The 17608-nt window shown below is 44.5% G+C and overlaps 2 protein-coding genes across 2 annotated transcripts in view; both read right to left on the bottom strand.

The window, feature by feature from the left end:
* Window positions 1-6726: 6726 nt before the first annotated feature.
* TTC32 (tetratricopeptide repeat domain 32) lies at window positions 6727-11846 on the bottom strand. The gene is made up of 3 exons (XM_056127479.1): window positions 11548-11846; window positions 8080-8246; window positions 6727-7047 (listed from the first exon to the last, which is right to left on the bottom strand). The coding sequence occupies exons 1-3, from the start codon at window positions 11697-11699 to the stop codon at window positions 6920-6922; spliced, it is 447 nt and encodes a 148-aa protein (XP_055983454.1). The 5' UTR covers window positions 11700-11846; the 3' UTR covers window positions 6727-6919.
* A 4395-nt stretch (window positions 11847-16241) lies between these two features.
* The window catches only part of WDR35 (WD repeat domain 35), a 63691-nt gene continuing 62324 nt past the window's right edge, over window positions 16242-17608 (bottom strand). Inside the window, exon 27 of the mRNA XM_056123261.1 lies at window positions 16242-17253. Coding sequence (XP_055979236.1) covers window positions 17103-17253 — 151 coding nt within the window. The 3' untranslated portion in view covers window positions 16242-17102. The remainder of the gene's footprint in view (window positions 17254-17608) is intronic.

Raw genomic sequence — 17608 nt, 5'->3', positions numbered from 1 at the left:
TCAGACATGCTGAAAAAGCATTGTGACGTGATTTGCTTTCTACAGCTGGGTTCAAGAATTAAATGTTGGTTTTGGATTTCTGCTATTTTACTTATTGACCCTGGAAGTATTTATACTGAAAGTCAGATAGTTAAGAAATTGGTTTCTGTGCTCTGGAGTCGTGGCCGTGCTGGAGAGCCGCTAGTGGGGGGCAACTGGTGGCCTCGGTAGGGCGTGAAGGGCGGACCGAAACGCCCCCTTCCCATGAGGTTTTAGTCGCCCCCGCTCGCTGGCTCATGCCTGCTGTCCACAAGGCTCCCATGTGGCCACCATCTTTCTTTCCAGAGAGGAGAGGGCGAATGGGGCAACACCCTTTCCCCTCCAGCAGATTTGATGGCCTGGATTAACGCATAGTCCTTTCACTTTTCTGCTCCAAGCTGTTGGGTTCTGCATTAAATCCTTGTGTTTCTGGGGCTGTGGCCGTGCTGGAGAGCCGCTCGCGGGGGGCAACCGGTGACCTCGGTAGGGCGTGAAGGACGGACCGGAACGCCCCCCCTTCCCATGAGGTTTTAGTCGCCCCCGCTCGCTGGCTCATGCCTGCTGTCCACAAGGCTCCCATGTGGCCACCATCTTTCTTTCCAGAGAGGAGAGGGCGAATGGGGCAACACCCTTTTCCCTCCAGCGGATTTGATGGCCTGGATTAACGCATAGTCCTTTCACTTTTCTGCTCCAAGCTGTTGGGTTCTGCATTAAATCCTTGTGTTTCTGGGGCTGTGGCCGTGCTGGAGAGCCGCTCGCGGGGGGCAACCGGTGACCTCGGTAGGGCGTGAAGGACGGACCGGAACGCCCCCCTTCCCATGAGGTTTTAGTCGCCCCCACACTCCCGGCTCATACCTGCTGTCCACAAGGCTCCCCTGTGGCCGCCACCTTTCTTTCCAGAGGAAGGAGGGCGGAAGGGACCAACACCCTTTCCCCTCCGGGCAGACAAGATGGCCTGGATTAACGCATAGTCCTTTCACTTTTCTGCTCCAAGCTGCTGGGTTCTGCATTAAGTCCTTGTGCTTCTGGGGCTGTGGCCGTGCTGGAGAGCTGCTCGTGGGGGGCAACCGGTGACCTCGGTAGGGCGTGAAGGACGGACCAGAACGCCCCCCCTTCCCATGAGGTTTTAGTCGCCCCCGCTCGCTGGCTCATGCCTGCTGTCCACAAGGCTCCCCTGTGGCCGCCACCTTTCTTTCCAGAGGAAGGAGGGCGGAAGGGACCAACACCCTTTCCCCTCCGGGCAGACAAGATGGCCTGGATTAACGCATAGTCCTTTCACTTTTCTGCTCCAAGCTGCTGGGTTCTGCATTAAGTCCTTGTGCTTCTGGGGCTGTGGCCGTGCTGGAGAGCTGCTCGTGGGGGGCAACCGGTGACCTCGGTAGGGCGTGAAGGACGGACCGGAACGCCCCCCCTTCCCATGAGGTTTTAGTCGCCCCCGCTCGCTGGCTCATGCCTGCTGTCCACAAGGCTCCCATGTGGCCGCCATCTTTCTTTCCAGAGAGGAGAGGGCGAATGGGGCAACACCCTTTCCCCTCCAGCAGATTTGATGGCCTGGATTAACGCATAGTCCTTTCACTTTTCTGCTCCAAGCTGTTGGGTTCTGCATTAAATCCTTGTGTTTCTGGGGCTGTGGCCGTGCTGGAGAGCCGCTCGCTGGGGGCAACTGGTGGCCTCGGTAGGGCGTGAAGGACGGACCGGAACGCCCCCCTTCCATGAGGTTTTAGTCGCCCCCACACTCCCGGCTCATACCTGCTGTCCACAAGGCTCCCATGTGGCCGCCACCTTTCTTTCCAGAGGGAGGAGGGCGGAAGGGACCAACACCCTTTCCCCTCTGGCAGACTTGATGGCCTGGATTAACGCATAGCCCGTTCACTTTTCTGCTCCAAGCTGCTGGGTTATGCATTAAGTCCTTGTGCTTCTGGGGCTGTGGCCATGCTGGAGAGTCGCTCGTGGGGGGCAACTGGTGGCCTCGGTAGGGCGTGAAGGACGGACCGGAACGCCCCCCCTTCCCATGAGGTTTTAGTCGCCCCCACACCCCCGGCTCATACCTGCTGTCCACAAGGCTCCCATGTGGCCGCCACCTTTCTTTCCAGAGGGAGGAGGGCGGAAGGGACCAACACCCTTTCCCCTCTGGCAGACTTGATGGCCTGGGTTAACACATAGCCCGTTCACTTTTCTGCTCCAAGCTGCTGGGTTATGCATTAAGTCCTTGTGTTTCTGGGGCTGTGGCCGTGCTCAAAGCTTAACTATGATTTTCAGAGAGAAACGTTAGGTGGTTTACTTCCCATGGATCACTTTGTATATAGAGAGATGTCGCGCGGCTGCTTATGCGGCCGCGCGGTTTTGAGGAAAAGTCCTAGTTCCCGCATACTCGAGCTGTGCTTGTAGAGGTTTCTGGTCACCGGGGTTCCATCTGGGGAGGCGGGATGCGGTACCTACCCCATCTCGGACTTCCCGATGATCTCGGCTCTTTTTGGAAACTGTTTTTTTTTTTTTCCTTCGGGATCTGTGGATCCCGCCCTCCATGTTGTTCTTCTCTTCAGCTGAATGCTGTCAAGATGGCGCTGGGGGACGGGCTGTGGGCGTGACTTCCGGAATCTGAGGTTACCTGGGAGGTGTAGTCCCGGCATTTTTGAGGAAAAGTCCTAGTTCCCGCATACTTGAGCTGTGCTTGTAGAGGTTTCTGGTCACCGGGGTTCCATCTGGGGGAGGCGGGGATGCGGTACCTACCCCATCTCGGACTTCCCGATGATCTCGGCTCTTTTTGGAAACTGTTTTTTTTTTTTTCCTTCGGGATCTGTGGATCCCGCCCTCCATGTTGTTCTTCTCTTCAGCTGAATGCTCTGTTTTTAAACTTCTGCACTGGACATCTTAAAGGGGGGGACTACATGATATGTGAATTATGTCTCGGCCAAGCTGTTTTTTACATGGTGCACAAAGGAAAAATGAACATAGGAAGTATTCATGCCATGACAGTTTCCCTAATTGTGGCCAACTGTCATTTCAAAACTATCACTTCTGCAATCGTATTGCTCAACAAATACACTTTTCATTCATTGAAAAAATAGAGGGGGTTGGGGGCTAAGTAGAATTTCATCATTCTCCCAGTTAAGATTAATCAACTTTGTTTCAGTTTAATGTTGGTGCATTTGTGCATTCTTTGTTGGTGCATTCTTTTTAATGCACACAAATGGATATAGATTTTCTATGTCCCAAAGTAATTCAAAACACAAGAATTTTCAGGGACAAATTCAAATTGTCAAGTGAGAAGTTAGGAAATATAATTATTTGAAATCACAGTGATTTTAGAGGGCCTAGAGGTGGCAGAGATAAGATGTTGAGATGAGCACTGGTGTTGAGTGCATTTTCCCAGAGGACAGCATTGAAATATATTACATCCATCAAGAATGATGAAATATAGACTAGTAGTAGGGAGCTAAGACCCTGAAAGGTGTGGAGGGCAGAGGTCACAGACAGATGGGAAAACCAGGAAAAAAGGGCAATTCTTTAGAGATAATAAGATAATGACTAAAAGTCAACTTGATCCACCAGCTCGACTGTAATTTGCTTATAAAGTTCATATAAAGCCCAAAGGCTTCACCCAGCTCCAAATTTTCACTTAATCACTTAACTTCCTGTTAGTCACCGATTTGCTCGAGCAGGCGCCAGTAACGTCTCCATTTGTCCCTGTCGCGTGCTAGTGTAGCCCAATGGCATCTGTTCGCTCCGGGAACATGAAGGGCCTCAAACCGATCGTTCATGATCTTCACGAAGAAGTCTGACCATCTGGAATGTTAAAGACGACCAAATTTTTAAAAAAATAAATAAAAGCGCTCCATGATTTTCAGCTATAGAAGTGATTTTTCTATGTCCCAAAGTAATTAAGATCCATTTATTCTATGTACCCTTTTTCATATGAAACCACAACTTTTATTTATATGAAATCACAATTTTCTTGTCTTGTTTTTTCCAAAGGAAAAACCTGAAAAATAATATAGTTTGGGTACTTTGCTAGTGAAAGAAGGAAAAACCTCAACAAGTACTGAAACGTGAAAAATATGTCCATGAGCAAATGTGTCTCAAGATATATAAAAGCTCGGATTTAGTCAGATGATTTGAATCCAAATGTGTAAAGTTTTCAAGACAAATGAGGAAGGTAATTTCTTTCAGTATTTCCAGTCACTTGGGAAAAAAAAGAAAGGAAAAAGTTTCCAATTCAGAAAGGGATGATTCTGAACTTAAGTCATCCTCATTTTAGGATAAAGAAACGCTGAATATTACCTTCCACATATGAGGCCCTGAGTTCAGTCCCTAGCACGGCCAGAAAAAGGCAGGGGTGAGTGTTATTGAATAAAATCCAACAAACCAAATGAAAAACTTTAACAAGCTTTTTTTTTTTCATATTACATGTAATCCCAGTCAAGAGTAAAGAACAGAGAGCTTGTGCCAGAAGGAAAGAAAGTGATTGAAACATTATTTAAGATTTGATTTTCTGAGTAGAAAGGCTTTACACTCTCCCACAATCTAGGAACCTCACTTTAATAAAAAAAGAAAGTTTTCCTAGAGGAATTTGTCTACAGTTTAATGCAATATTATCAGTTCTTTTTCTAAGACATTTCTAAGACACTTCCAACAAATGGAAAGATAAGTCCTTTTGGGGAAAGGGCCTGGCTCCAGAAAGAGAGATCTTTCATTTCCATTCCAACGTCATTTCCTCCTCATTTCCATTCACCTGCAACCCCGAGTCTCTACATACCCTGCCAGGTATTATGTATGAACATCAAACTAAGAAACGACTTCTTCTGCTTCGTGAGCTCACTTAAATTGGAATAATGAGGTAATGACTAAAAGTCAACTTGATCCACCAGCTCAACTGTAATTTGCTTATAAAGTTCATATAAAGCCCAAAGGTGGGGGGGGGGGCAGGGATTAGACAAGCACCTTTGTAGGGTGGATGAGGGTCACAGCATCTGACACAGAACCTGCTTCCTAAGGGAAGGTTGAGTAAACTCACTCTTCTTTCTGCTGATGAGGGTGATCTCCACTCTAGAACAGTAATCCCACAGTAGTGATGAACTACTTTGGGAAACTCAAGATGCAGGATTCCCATTTTAGGAAGCCAATCCTCAACAATAAAAACAAAACTCTCACACGAAACTAGAGATAGTACTAGCAAGGAGGGAGCTTGCCTTGCCATGTGGCTGACCCAGGTTCGATTCCTGCCACCCTATGAGTAATCCCTGAATGCATAGCTAGAAGCCCTGAACACAGAGCCGGAAGCAAGCTGTGAGTACTGCTGGGTGTTCCAAAAACTAACACACACACTCGTCTAAGTTGGGGACCTGCTTTCTTTTCAAATTCCTCCTCGCCAGGGGCTGGAGCAATAGCATAGCCGGTAGGGCATTTGCCTTGCACGCAGTTGACCTGGGTTCAATTCCCAGCATCCCATATGGTCCCCAAAGCACCACCAGGAGTAATTCCTGAGTGCATGAGCTAGGAGTAACCTCTGTGCTGGGTGTGACTTAAAAAATAAACAAATTCCTCCTGGCCAAATGCACAGCTAGAAGCAAATCCTGAGCACAGAGCTCTGAGCAAGCCCTGAGTACTGCTGGGTGATCCCAAAACTAACACACACACACACACACACACACACACACACACACACACACACACACGGCTAAGTTGGGGACCTGCTTTCCTTTCAAATTCCTCCTGGCCAAAAGGCATCTTTGAGAAAGTTTTATGTTGACTAAGTGTGTTTCACTGGTCTCTCACCTCTCTAACAACCCCCACTCTACCTCCACATGAATGGGAACCGGGCTTAGAGACAATGTTGATGATAACCGTAGTGATTGTCGCTGTCCAGAGACTAAACGCGCTATTCAACATTCAATCATGAATCTGTCTTATCAGTGGCTTCTCACAAAAAGAAAACCAAGTGTAGGCTAAATTTTTGAAATTTCCTCTCCTATAGGCCATATGTTTATTTTTAAGCCCAAATGTACTTTCTCTTATGTTAGCTGCGGAGCATAGCTTTATCTCAAAGTGAGGTGGGGGCAAGGGGGAAGGTGGGAGAGGGAGGAGAAATGGGCAGGGGGGTAGTCGAGGTTCAAAGAACTCATATAACAAAACGCAAGAAACTTGATTGAATCCAGACCTGGAAATAGAAGTCTACAGAAGATCTATTAGAAATAGTTTAGAAAATCCAAACATGGGCCGGAGAGGGATGATAATGTAGAAGTATTAATTTTCCTAGATAACATAATGGTATTTTATTACAATGGTAAGAAAGAAAAGTGGTTCTGAGAAGATGTAGGCAGAAGTATTTAGTGTGAAGTATAATGGCTCAATAAAAAACGAATTGGCACAGTGCTAACAATGAATGGATCTGAGTAAAGAATTTATAGCTGTCTATTATTATTATTATTATGCTTTAACATTGCAGGAGATATAAAAATTTAATAGAAAACGATCATTTTTTCAAAAACTGCAAAAAATTGTGCTGTGGCCAGTGGACTAGTACAAAGGAAAAGGCACTTGCCTTACAAACGGCCAACCTGGTTTGAACACCAGCATTGCCTGGTTCCCTGAGCACCACCAGGGGTGATACCAAAACGCAAAATAATTAAAATGGAGTTAGTGAAGAAAGGACCACATGTTTCTTTAGATATTTTACTGTAATGATGCACAACTACACATTGACATTTCTTATGTACACTTTATTAAAAGCATGTTTAGTCGACACTAAATAGCTTCTCAATCTACCACTAACTACATTAAATACTTTCTCAGCACAAATGCTGATAATTTAAACATAAATTAAAATACTTTCAATGTCTACTTTAAATTAGAGATGATTAGGTACAGGTATAAGGATCAATTAAAATTTTCACATTTTTTTTCAGTACTTTCTTCTTTGTTTTTCTTCTTTGTCTAGAATAGTCTGTTTTAAGCTCAAGGTGGCATCTTGAAATCCAGGATTTATATCTAAGACCTTCTTGAAGTCCTCCAAAGCACTGTCAAAATATCCTGTTCCAGGAACAAACAATGGAAAAGAAAAGTTGAGCATGTCTACACACAATACTGTGCAAAGTTTGGCATATAGACTTCTGCTTCTATATTTGACCTTTTGATCATCACCAACAAAAGGCTGGGGAGGGGAGGGGGCAAGGTCTCACACAGGCAAGGCAGGGGCTGTACTGTTGAGTCACATCGCCAGCCCCCACGGGCTGAAAAAACTGATATAAATATAAATATAGCACTGTAGCACTGTCCTCCCGTTGTTCATCGATTTGCTCGAGCGGGCACCAGTCTTCATTGTGAGACTTGTTGTTACTGTGTTTGGCATATCAAATACGTCACAGGGAGCTTGACAGGCTTTGCCGTACGGGCGAGATACTCACAGTAGCTTGCCGGGCTCTCTGAGAGGGGCGGAGGAATCAAACCCGGGGTTGGCCCGGGTTGGCCGCGTGCAAGGCAAATGCCGTACCCACTGTGCTATCGCTCCAGCCCAAATACAAAAATATTTACATAAATATAAATAAATAAAAAATATGATATAGAGCTATACAGACCAAAATAATTCTATATATTCTCAGAATAGCAACGGATTTATCTAATGAGCTATTTACAAAATAGCCAGTCTCAGCAAAATCGTATCACCTGTTTGACATAATTACTGTGAAATTCGGATCCAGGACATTTTCCCTTTAACGCCTTCCAGGAGAAACGGTGCCTTCACCCCCAGCTTCCCAGCCCCCTTATTTTCATGGTCTCCTGTGCTTTCAAAGACAAACCCAGCACAGTTTCATAGGTGATCACGGGCATTACCCTCATTTCACAGTCGGGAACACTCAGGAAACCAAGTAATGGGGTCACCCTCGCTTGGGCTCGCAGGGCCAATTCCCACCCCGGGGTCCCACTGTGGTGGCTCGTGTCTCTGCAAGTCTAAAATAAACTCAGGCGCGCTCCTTCGCTCCCAACTCGAAACCTGAATTTCCGCTCCCTTGGCCACTTGGATCATCACTAGAGTCACCCCTGAAAGGAGGAACCAAACCTTACCTAGCCGGTACAGTATCAGTCCTCTGTTGTAATAGGGAACTTCGAAATCGGGCTGGACCTCGATGGCAGCCGTGTAGTCATCCATGGCGTCGTCGAAATCAACCCTGAAGTACTTGATTTGCCCCCTGTTGTTATATGCGGTAGCCAAATCCTTGGGGCGGCATTTGCTTTAAACAAAAAGTTCACATTAAAAGCATGGTGTCACCAACTCCTCTCCCATCCCGCCTCTCTGGGGCATTGTCAAGCTTCAGAGTGTGTGACGGGCCCCTTCCGCACTCAGAAGCCAGGCTAAAGAAAACAAAGCCCTGAGACATCAAGCAGCGGAACCCACTTCTGCCTCCCGTGTCTTAACGGCATGTGCAGGTTTCTGATGGACAATGTCAATTTGAAAATCGCGTGCATTTTATGGACAGGGTGTCTGATGCCCCTGCTCCCAGCCAACTCTGTTTGGCTGAATCCAATATCAGAACCATTGTTCTTTACCTAGGCACACCCCAGCAGGCCGCAGAGTCTCCTCTGAGCTGCCCAGCTAGGAGGGAAAGCCAGACCGCAGTCAAACGTGCTCTGGACATGTCATGAAGTGAACCTTCTGGGAAAACTCAGCACACTGGTCCCCAGGAGTCATCCCTGGGGACTGAGCTATCCTCTGATCTGCTTGGCCAGGAGCCATCCCACAAAACGTCTGAGCTATCAGGGCTCCTGTCCACTTGGAAGGCTCGTGTATAAACCAGAGGCTGCCTCCAAGTGGAAGTCAGCCGCCTTTCCAGTGAGGGTTCCGAGGATAAGTGCTTTGATCAATCCCCAGCTAAGCAACTCACAACCTCCCCACCTCCCCACCGCCCCACCCCCACCCCCTGAGCTCCAAGCTTGTAGGACACATCCTTGTCAGAGAGAAAGCATCCCGTGGTCTACTGAGCGCTGGTCCCTATGAGGGACCATCCATCCTCCTTCCCTCTCTCCCTCCCACCTTCTCATCCTGCCTTTCCCCTACCTCGTTCTTTTCTACTCCCTCCATTTGCCTTCCTCCATCCCTTCCTTTCTTCCTCTCTCTTCCTTCCTCTTCCTCCCTCTCTTCCTTCCTTTTCCTCCCTTCTTCTCTCCCTCTTTTCCTCCCTTTCTTTTTCTTTCTTTCCGTACTTGCTTGCTTGCAAAAGAATTCTCAAGTTTGAACCAACAGGGAAAACACAGGCTTGTCATTTCTTTGTGCCATCCCTGGTGTCAAGGAGAGCACATAAAATCCGTGACTACAGGCATTGTTCCTATTCATCACTCCTCTTCACATCTGGATCCTGAAATCTTGAGTATTAAAACAGGGCCTCTGCTGCCTGGAGAGGAACACAACCTAGGATGCTCTCTCAAACCTACGCTGCTAATGGGGAGGCCTGAAACTCCAGAAAACATTTCTGTGAGCTATGACTAAGGGAGAATGGGCAGAGAACACTCCTGGGGCTACAACATCACTATTCAGAGGACAACAGGATTCCCTCCATATCACTCTCCCCGTTATGTAACCACTTGAACTGCTAATGGTACAGAGCTGTAAGAAAATGCATCCAAGAACCTCCAATCAAATTTTGGTCATTAAAGTTCAAAGTTTCAAATCATTATTATAAATGTCTTATATTCAGCGGCTCTCAGAACACTTGATTTAAAATCAAGCTCTTTGCAATAAACTCTGGAAGTCTTATTCATGAGGAAATTATAACTTTAGTATTTTTTGTAATGATAGTCATTATTGCAGTGGAACTTAACCTAGCTACCTAGTTAGCATTTGCTAATGTTAGTAAAGAGAAAAGAAAATTGGAAATGAGGATCTGTCGAAGGACTATATGTTTGGACAGTAAGGGAAATGTTCATAAGCCATTCAGTGAAAGGCATTCAATGATTAAAAACACTGTTTCAACAGGATTCAGTGATCCAGCATTTAAAAAATAAATGTAAGTTCTAAAAGACATATGTAATGGTTGAAACCCGAGAATTCCATTTTCATCCAAAAGCCTCAAGAAGAATTTTAGGACTGTGAGAAAATAGAGGCCTCATTTTACAGAAAAGAAACTGAAGCCAAACTTTTTTTTTTTTAAGTAAAATAATGTAAGTTAGGTCTGTGAATAACCCAACCCATAATAAATGAAACCTTTTCTTTATGGTGGCTTTGTTGCTTAATTCCCCCAATGAACCCGATCCCAGAGACATACACTGCAAGGAAAAGCTTTGGCACTGGTTTTCTCTGCATGCATGTTGGTACATTGTCTTCATTTGCACAAAATGCTGTGTTAAACAGTGCACGAGTCAGGAAAATAAACACACTCTGTTTTCATGCTTAATGAAGAATATGCTTAGAAAGAAAGGACGTGAGGTGAATTAGGGGGTGACAGGCATGTCAGAAGCAGGACTGGATATCAGGCAGCTGAAATAATCCTCTGACCCAACCAGGCCATTCTCCACCCTGCGTTGAAGCCACTAAATCAGTCTATTCTCAGAATCTGAAACGAGGACAGAAAAGGATGTTTACTAATTTGGCAGGGGGAGGTGGATGGGGGGGGGGGGGGGGGGAGAAGAAAGGGCTTTCATCTGTTAATTCACCCATTCAGAAACTCCTAAAAATCAGTAGTGTGGTGTAATGTTGAAATGCACAAGCCATTTTATTTCTCTGAATTTCGAATAAGTTTAACAAACAGGGTAAGAATCGGAAACCTCTAAAAGACAAAGCAACATCCTATTAAGAAAAATCAAAATCCTTGGGAGAAGGGCATCCTGATGGAGCAGACAACTCGAAACTATCTCCAAAATAAAGTCATTCGTTCAACCCTTTTTTTTTTTCATCCTGGTCCACACACACCACTGGGCATGCAAACCTGCGGAGGTCAATACATGCTACTCATCCGGGGCATTTGCAAGGACAAGCAGGTTATCTGCAGGCACTGCTTCCAACATCACCAAAAGAGAGACAAACCAGACATTACACGCTTTTCGGGTCAAGGCCTGCGATAACACCGTGGATAAAAGTGTTCTCGTCCTGCTGCTGGGTCTCAATGGCATCAAATGGCAAAGAGAGGTGAGCTACCAACTCAAGGTGGGCAAAAGAAAAACCACTACTGCATGGCATTAGGGGGGTGGGGGGTGGGGGGAGGGAGAAAGGGGAAGAATTCATCCAATTCAAATGATGGGTTAATTCTCAGGACACAACTTGGCTTCCCCAACTAATCAGCTGCCAAGGGAAGGCAAAAAAAAAAAATAATAATAATTTTTTTTCAATGGGGTTGTCTTATGATTGACACCCATTGGGCTAAAAACAACCTAACCCGGGCAGAGCAATGGGAGGGGAGGGGGTTTGACTTGCACGGGGTTGACCCAGGGAGTTGTGCACCCGACGGGTCAAACGTCAATGATAACACCTAGGGAAGCCCCCTAGCACGCCCTGCACCGCGCGCTGAAAACGCCCCCGCCCCCACTTCTCGCGATAGTTACCTCCCGGGAGCCGCGCCCCCGGGGGCTGCGCCGACGCACTGGCGGATATACGCCGAGTACAGCGCCTCGGCCGCCTCGTAGTCGCCCTTCTCGAACCGAGCTTGGGCGCGGGCCAGGGTGGCGTCGCTCTCGGGGCCCCGCTGCTCCTCCATGAGGCTCGGGGTGGGTGGCGGTTCGCGCCCCAGCCGTTGCCGTTGCCGCCGCCGCCGCCCGTCGAAGAATCGACTCGACGGCTGGACGCTCGGCGTGCGCGCGCGAGGTTTGGACCCTCGGAGGACCCGTCGTCTCGCGAGACCCGTGACGCGCGCCCAGCCATGGCGGCGCCCTTGAGTTCGGGGCACGTCGCGCTCTTCCCGCGGCGGCGGGTCGCGCCTGCGCGGGCACGAGGGGAAGACCGGTCCTTAGCTCCAGGCACCGACCCGGACTGGCTGCCCCGGCCCGAGCCGTGATGTGTTCCCACGCTCGCGCCCCTTGGGGTGGCGGCCTGGCGGCTCCCCGGCGGCCAGGGAAGCGGAAGGAACATGGGGGGGGAGGGGCACCTGGTTGGCGCCGCCTTCCGGGTCCTCGCGCGCAGGTCGGAGCCGGCCGCGGTGCTAGATGCGGGCTGGGACACCAACCCGGGGCGGTTCCGTGCAGCAAGAACATCTAGATCCGTAGGTCGTTCGAGTGCAAATTAGCTCCAGTGGATAAAGAAGAGATGAAGAAAACCGTTTCGTTTGCACAAAGAAGGAAGGCTCGGGAATAACTAGAGGCAAAAGGCGTGGATTAGGAGAACCATAGAATAATGCTGGGGGGGAAAGTTTTTTTTTTTAATAATAAGGCATTCCACCTTTGTGCTAAAGTACTGGAGGACTAGCTCGCTCCCTGCCCTGCCACTGAATCCACCTGCATTCGGCTCCTTCACCTGTAGGTGGCACTATCAGAAATACAACTGCAAAAAGACGATCTGCTGAAAGTGATGCACTTGCCTGCAACCCAGAGCCCTCAGCTGCCAAAAGTAACCCGGTGGGACCGACAATCAGTGCCCTAAGAATGTCAAGGGACTTGTCTGCTCCTTATCTCAAGCCTGAGCCTCAGAATCTTGGGGTTATCCTCCGTAAAACTACCCTTTTCTTGTCTGGAGCAATGAAAATAGATATATATGTATGTATGTATACACACATAATGTATGCATATATGCTTGAATGTTTTCACAGAGTATGTAACTTCTAAAACCCAGCTTTTCCAAATGCTATTTTGCATTTTCACCAGCAATGGATGAGTTTCAGTTGCTCCATATCCTCACCAACACTTGTCAATTTTGATCTTAGCTATTCTAGTTGGTGTATAGTGGCATCTTATTTTTCTGTAAGTTCTGCATTTTACTAAAAATGTAAACTATGCCAAATGAAAAAGTTAATAGCTCTAAGCCACTTAAATGTCTGCTATTTAATCTTAGAGAAACTTAATTTTTCTAGAGCACATACTCTTATTATGAAGAATTTATTGAACCAAATCTTCCATTTCACCTGTATCTTCTTTCAAATTCAACTACAATGTTCAAGTAGAAGTATTTAAAATATTATTGAACTTTCTCATCAGTGCTGTTTTGTCATTCTAAATTTTCTACCATGAACATGTAACTGTCTAAAAAAGATTCATTTCTTTTAAAAAAAAATAGCTAAATTAGACAATAGAGGGTAACATAACATTGCTATTTTCATTTCAGAAATTCAGTATGTTGGCACACTCATATCAAATCAAGCACCACTGATTTTCCATCAAAGTCTGGTAACATAGTTTTCCCCCATTTCTCACTGAGAATGTGACTCATTGATGCTACCAATCATTTGTCATTTGCCTCATGCCTTTCACCATGGAGGCAGCTGCTGTTACGTTCCTCTTGGTTGGCCAACATGATATTATACATCAACTGTATCTCCTGTCCCTTTCTCCACTCTGAAATCCAAACCCTTCTAACCACCCTGCCCCCACTGAAATAAAATAAAGTACCAAGTTATAAATTGAAGATAAAGGAAACAGGGAATAACACAATTTCTTTTTACTTCAACACTTTTACTCCCATTGTTTGAATTTTGTTGTTGTTTTTGTTTCGCTTAATGCCACATGAAGCTAAGATTTAAGCTCAGGATTGTAGGTACAGGGGTTGAGGCTCTTGCTTTGCTTGTGGCCAACCCTGATTCAATCCTTGGCACTTCATACAGAATGATCTGAGCACAGAGCCAGGAGTAAGCCCAGAGCATTACTGAGTGTAGTTAAAAAAAAAATTTGATCTCTTAAAATACAAAAATACAATTTGAAAATGTATTTTAGCAAAAAAAGTACATCAAAATTGGCATTTTTTTCATGATTAGTAAACATGTTGCATTGCTCATCTGTAGAGCTTGTATCAGTTGTTTCTATCTCGATACTTGTTGGCTTACCACACAACTTTGAAATTTAGCAAATTTGGGCCAACTCTTATGATAAAATGTTAGTGTTATTTAACAATGTTTACAGGAAGAGAAAACTTAATACCATCTTCACCATACTGCCTCATTCTGTCTAGCTTCCCTCAAACTATGTTCTAATGAACAATTTTGCTTTGCTTCACCACTTTCATTGGTGGGAGAATCTGTTGGTGGTGGCATCTTGACATTTCCTCATTTTGAACAAAACCAATGAGTAAGTGCATATTGTGGATCTCTTCAAAGCAAGAGAAAATTCCAAGGTATTAGAATAGCTTGCTAAAATTTTCACAGACACAAATTTCAATCATAAGCTTTTAAAACAGTAGAAAAATTGGTCTGTTGATATATACTTATATTTGCTTATACAAGTATGTGTGTGTATGTATTTGTTTTAGAGTTTATAAGTTTGAGTTAAAGTGACCAAAAATAGGGTAAAGATAGCAGTTAAGGATGAAATAATCAGTTGTAGAACAATTCAAGGGCTTGAGCATCAGATTGAAATGAGTAGCAAATGAGAAGGGTCTAAAAGAGCCGCCAAAAGATATGTCAAGAAGAGCTGAGACATCAAGGCACAGAAAAGTTGGAGGAATCAACTGAGTTCTCAGCTGATTCCTAGGAATAGGAGGAAGAGAAAAGGATACTCAGGCTCAGACCATGGTCCAAGCTTCACAACTCTGGATATGAAGCCCCCCAGGAGCTCTTTCCCCTATATCCCTGAAAATGTCCTTTTCACTGATAAAGAAGAAAATAGTTTCATCCATAAAATAACCTTCCAGAAAAAATGAAATTCAACAGGAGGTATATTCCTGTTGAAGATGAGATTGAACTTTTTGTTAAGGTATTATGTTTTGGTTTAAGGAAGTGTTCTCTTTTGTCCGATAAGAATACCAATAAGAGGGGGCTGCAGCAATAGCACAGCGCGTAGGGCGTTTGCCTTGCACGCAGTCAACCTGAGTTCGATTCCCAGCATCCCATATGGTCCCCTGAGCACCGCCAGGAGTAATTCCTGAGTGCAGAGCCAGGAGTAACCCCTGCATTGCCAGGTGTGACCCCAAAAGCAAATAATAATAATAACAATCACTGTCACTGTCCTCTTGTTCATCGATTTGCTCAAGCGGGCCCAGTAATGTCTCCATTATGAAACATGTTGTTACTGTGTTTGGCATATCGAATATGTCACGGGTAGCTTGCCAGGCTTTGCCGTGCAGGCAAGATACTCTCGGCAGTTTGCCAGGCTCTCCAAGAGGGGCAGAGGAATCGAACCCGGGTCGGCCCTACCACTGTGAATACCAGTAAGATAAAGTTCACTTTGTTTAACTTAGATGTGCAAGTTAAAATGTTCATACGGTCAGACAAAGTAAATCGAGCATCCATGCGTGAACACACCGCACACTGATGAGATACTAGAAACACAAGGCATTCAAGACAATACATATTCATGACGCACAAACAGGCATGAAATCTACAAAGCACTCATATGTATGAGATCTTGGCGACACTTATTCTGTCCGTCCTCTGTCCATGAAGTAAAATTCATGACCAGGCCCAGACCATGACCATTATCCCACCCACGCAGGATAACTGGTTCGCTCCAAGTAGCTACGCTTGCCTCTGGCCTCTTCTTTAGAGCAAGGAAGCTGGTGAGGCAGAATGAGAATGAAGAAATGAGAACAGCACACAACCCTGGGTTCAGGGTCTCTACCCTTCTACCCCACTGACGGGCCACCCCATCACTAAGTACTCTTCGCTACCCCCATCTTTTCCACTTTCTCCTTCCTAACTGCATTTTTCAAGTTGATCTGAGTAACCTATTTTGGTGTGTGAACCTTTTAATGGCACTAGCTCCAGAAGGGTTTGCTTGGATGCATGTCGGAGACTGCTGTTTTGTGGAAGGAACTACACACAAGACACATGAACATAAACAGACATGCAAGCCTTCCCATTTAGTTTAGGCCAGCCTTCGACTGTAAATTCATCTAGGCCCTAATCTCTTCTCATTGCTCACCATTCTCAATCTGCAATAAGCTATTTGTCGCTACAGGGCAAAAACATTTCACACTGGAGAGTGTGAAATTATATTTGCACTATTATATTTTAATACACTATTTGCATATTATATTTGCAATAACAGTATTGCATGATTCTGTCAATTCCTACCTCTACTAAACATAAGCCAAACCAGCAAAAAATACTAACGAAACTGATAGAGTCCTGTCTTCAGACACAATAATTAAAAGACACAAATTCATGAGAAATAAATGGAGATTATTAGCAATACAAAACAAGTAAAAATTACCCATTACTGATTACAATTTTTCTTTTTGTTTGATGACACTAAATCAAAACATGCATTTCAAGGGAAAAACACTCCCCACAGCCCAAGAGTTGTTTAAACGAAGCATCCAACCTGGGCAATGTTTTAACTGAAAATATTACAAAATGTAGATTGTATATGAAACAAAAATGTATGTCATAGAGAAAAGGTTTATATAATAATATAAAGAGTAAATATCAGATTCTATGTCTTAGATACTAAAAGGGTTAGAAAAAGTTATACAAAAATAAGGCTCTTAGAAACAATTCATTCATATTGTAAAAACATTTCTTTTGAAAATAAAATATAGATGACATTCACTATCTATTTAATTAAATACATCTGAGATAGAACTGATTTCTTATGAAAATTGTTTAACCTCCTAATAGAGATTGTCAGTTTTCTAAATTCAACTTTATCTCATTTTCATGCTTGCTCCTCTGTTCCAAGAGTTTGCAATAAATTAGGCACCTTGAAACTATAAGGGAAAAGATTCTACTTGGAATATTTTCATAGTATCATCTAGCAACCACAAGATTATAAACATAAAGTAAATAACATAAATGTCCATTTTTTTAATAAAAATAATCATCATTATTTCATAGTTAAATTTCTAGAAGTATAACTTAATATGTGTTTAGACAGGTATATACATAAATTTGTTTAAAAGATCCAACTCTGAAATAATGATGCTGATTTTCACATGAAGGCTATTAAAGTCAACCATATATACAGTTAGAGCTGTATTGGAACACACTACATCTGTGTTCCAATTATAAGCAATGTGTCCTTTATCCCACAGGACTGTGACATAAGGGACAGAAGCTGTATTTGCTAATTTCCTGAGCCTGAACACAGTGCTTGCAGACATTGCACATCCAGAATTGATACTCAGTGATTGGGCTCCCTGTGGCAACACACGTAGGTAATTTCTCTTCCTCCCTGTAAAATAAAAAGAAAAAAAAAAGTAACATTTACACTAAAAACTTCTAATTATTTTAAGCTTTATTGGTCTTATTTGAAAATTAAAGAATGAAAAGCATTTCAAGTAAACCCCAAATGAAAATTTTGGGGGGACCAGGAATACATACAGTTTAGGGGTAGAATACATGTCTTACCTATATAATGTCCTGGTTTCAAAGCCCAGTGACATATTCTCACTCTCTCTCTTTCTCTCTCTCTCTCTCTCTCTCTCTCTCTCTCTCTCTTTCTCTCTCTCTCTCTCACACACACACACTCACACACATTTTTTACAATGAGAAAGCATTCATAAAACTAAATAAAATAAAACAGGGTG

Source organism: Sorex fumeus, unplaced genomic scaffold (assembly GCF_029834395.1).
Source record: "Sorex fumeus unplaced genomic scaffold, SorFum_2.1 ptg000006l, whole genome shotgun sequence".
Taxonomy (NCBI): Eukaryota; Metazoa; Chordata; class Mammalia; order Eulipotyphla; family Soricidae; genus Sorex; species Sorex fumeus.
The sequence above is the reverse complement of the archived record's forward strand: the minus strand, read 5'-3'. Positions and strand labels throughout refer to the sequence as shown.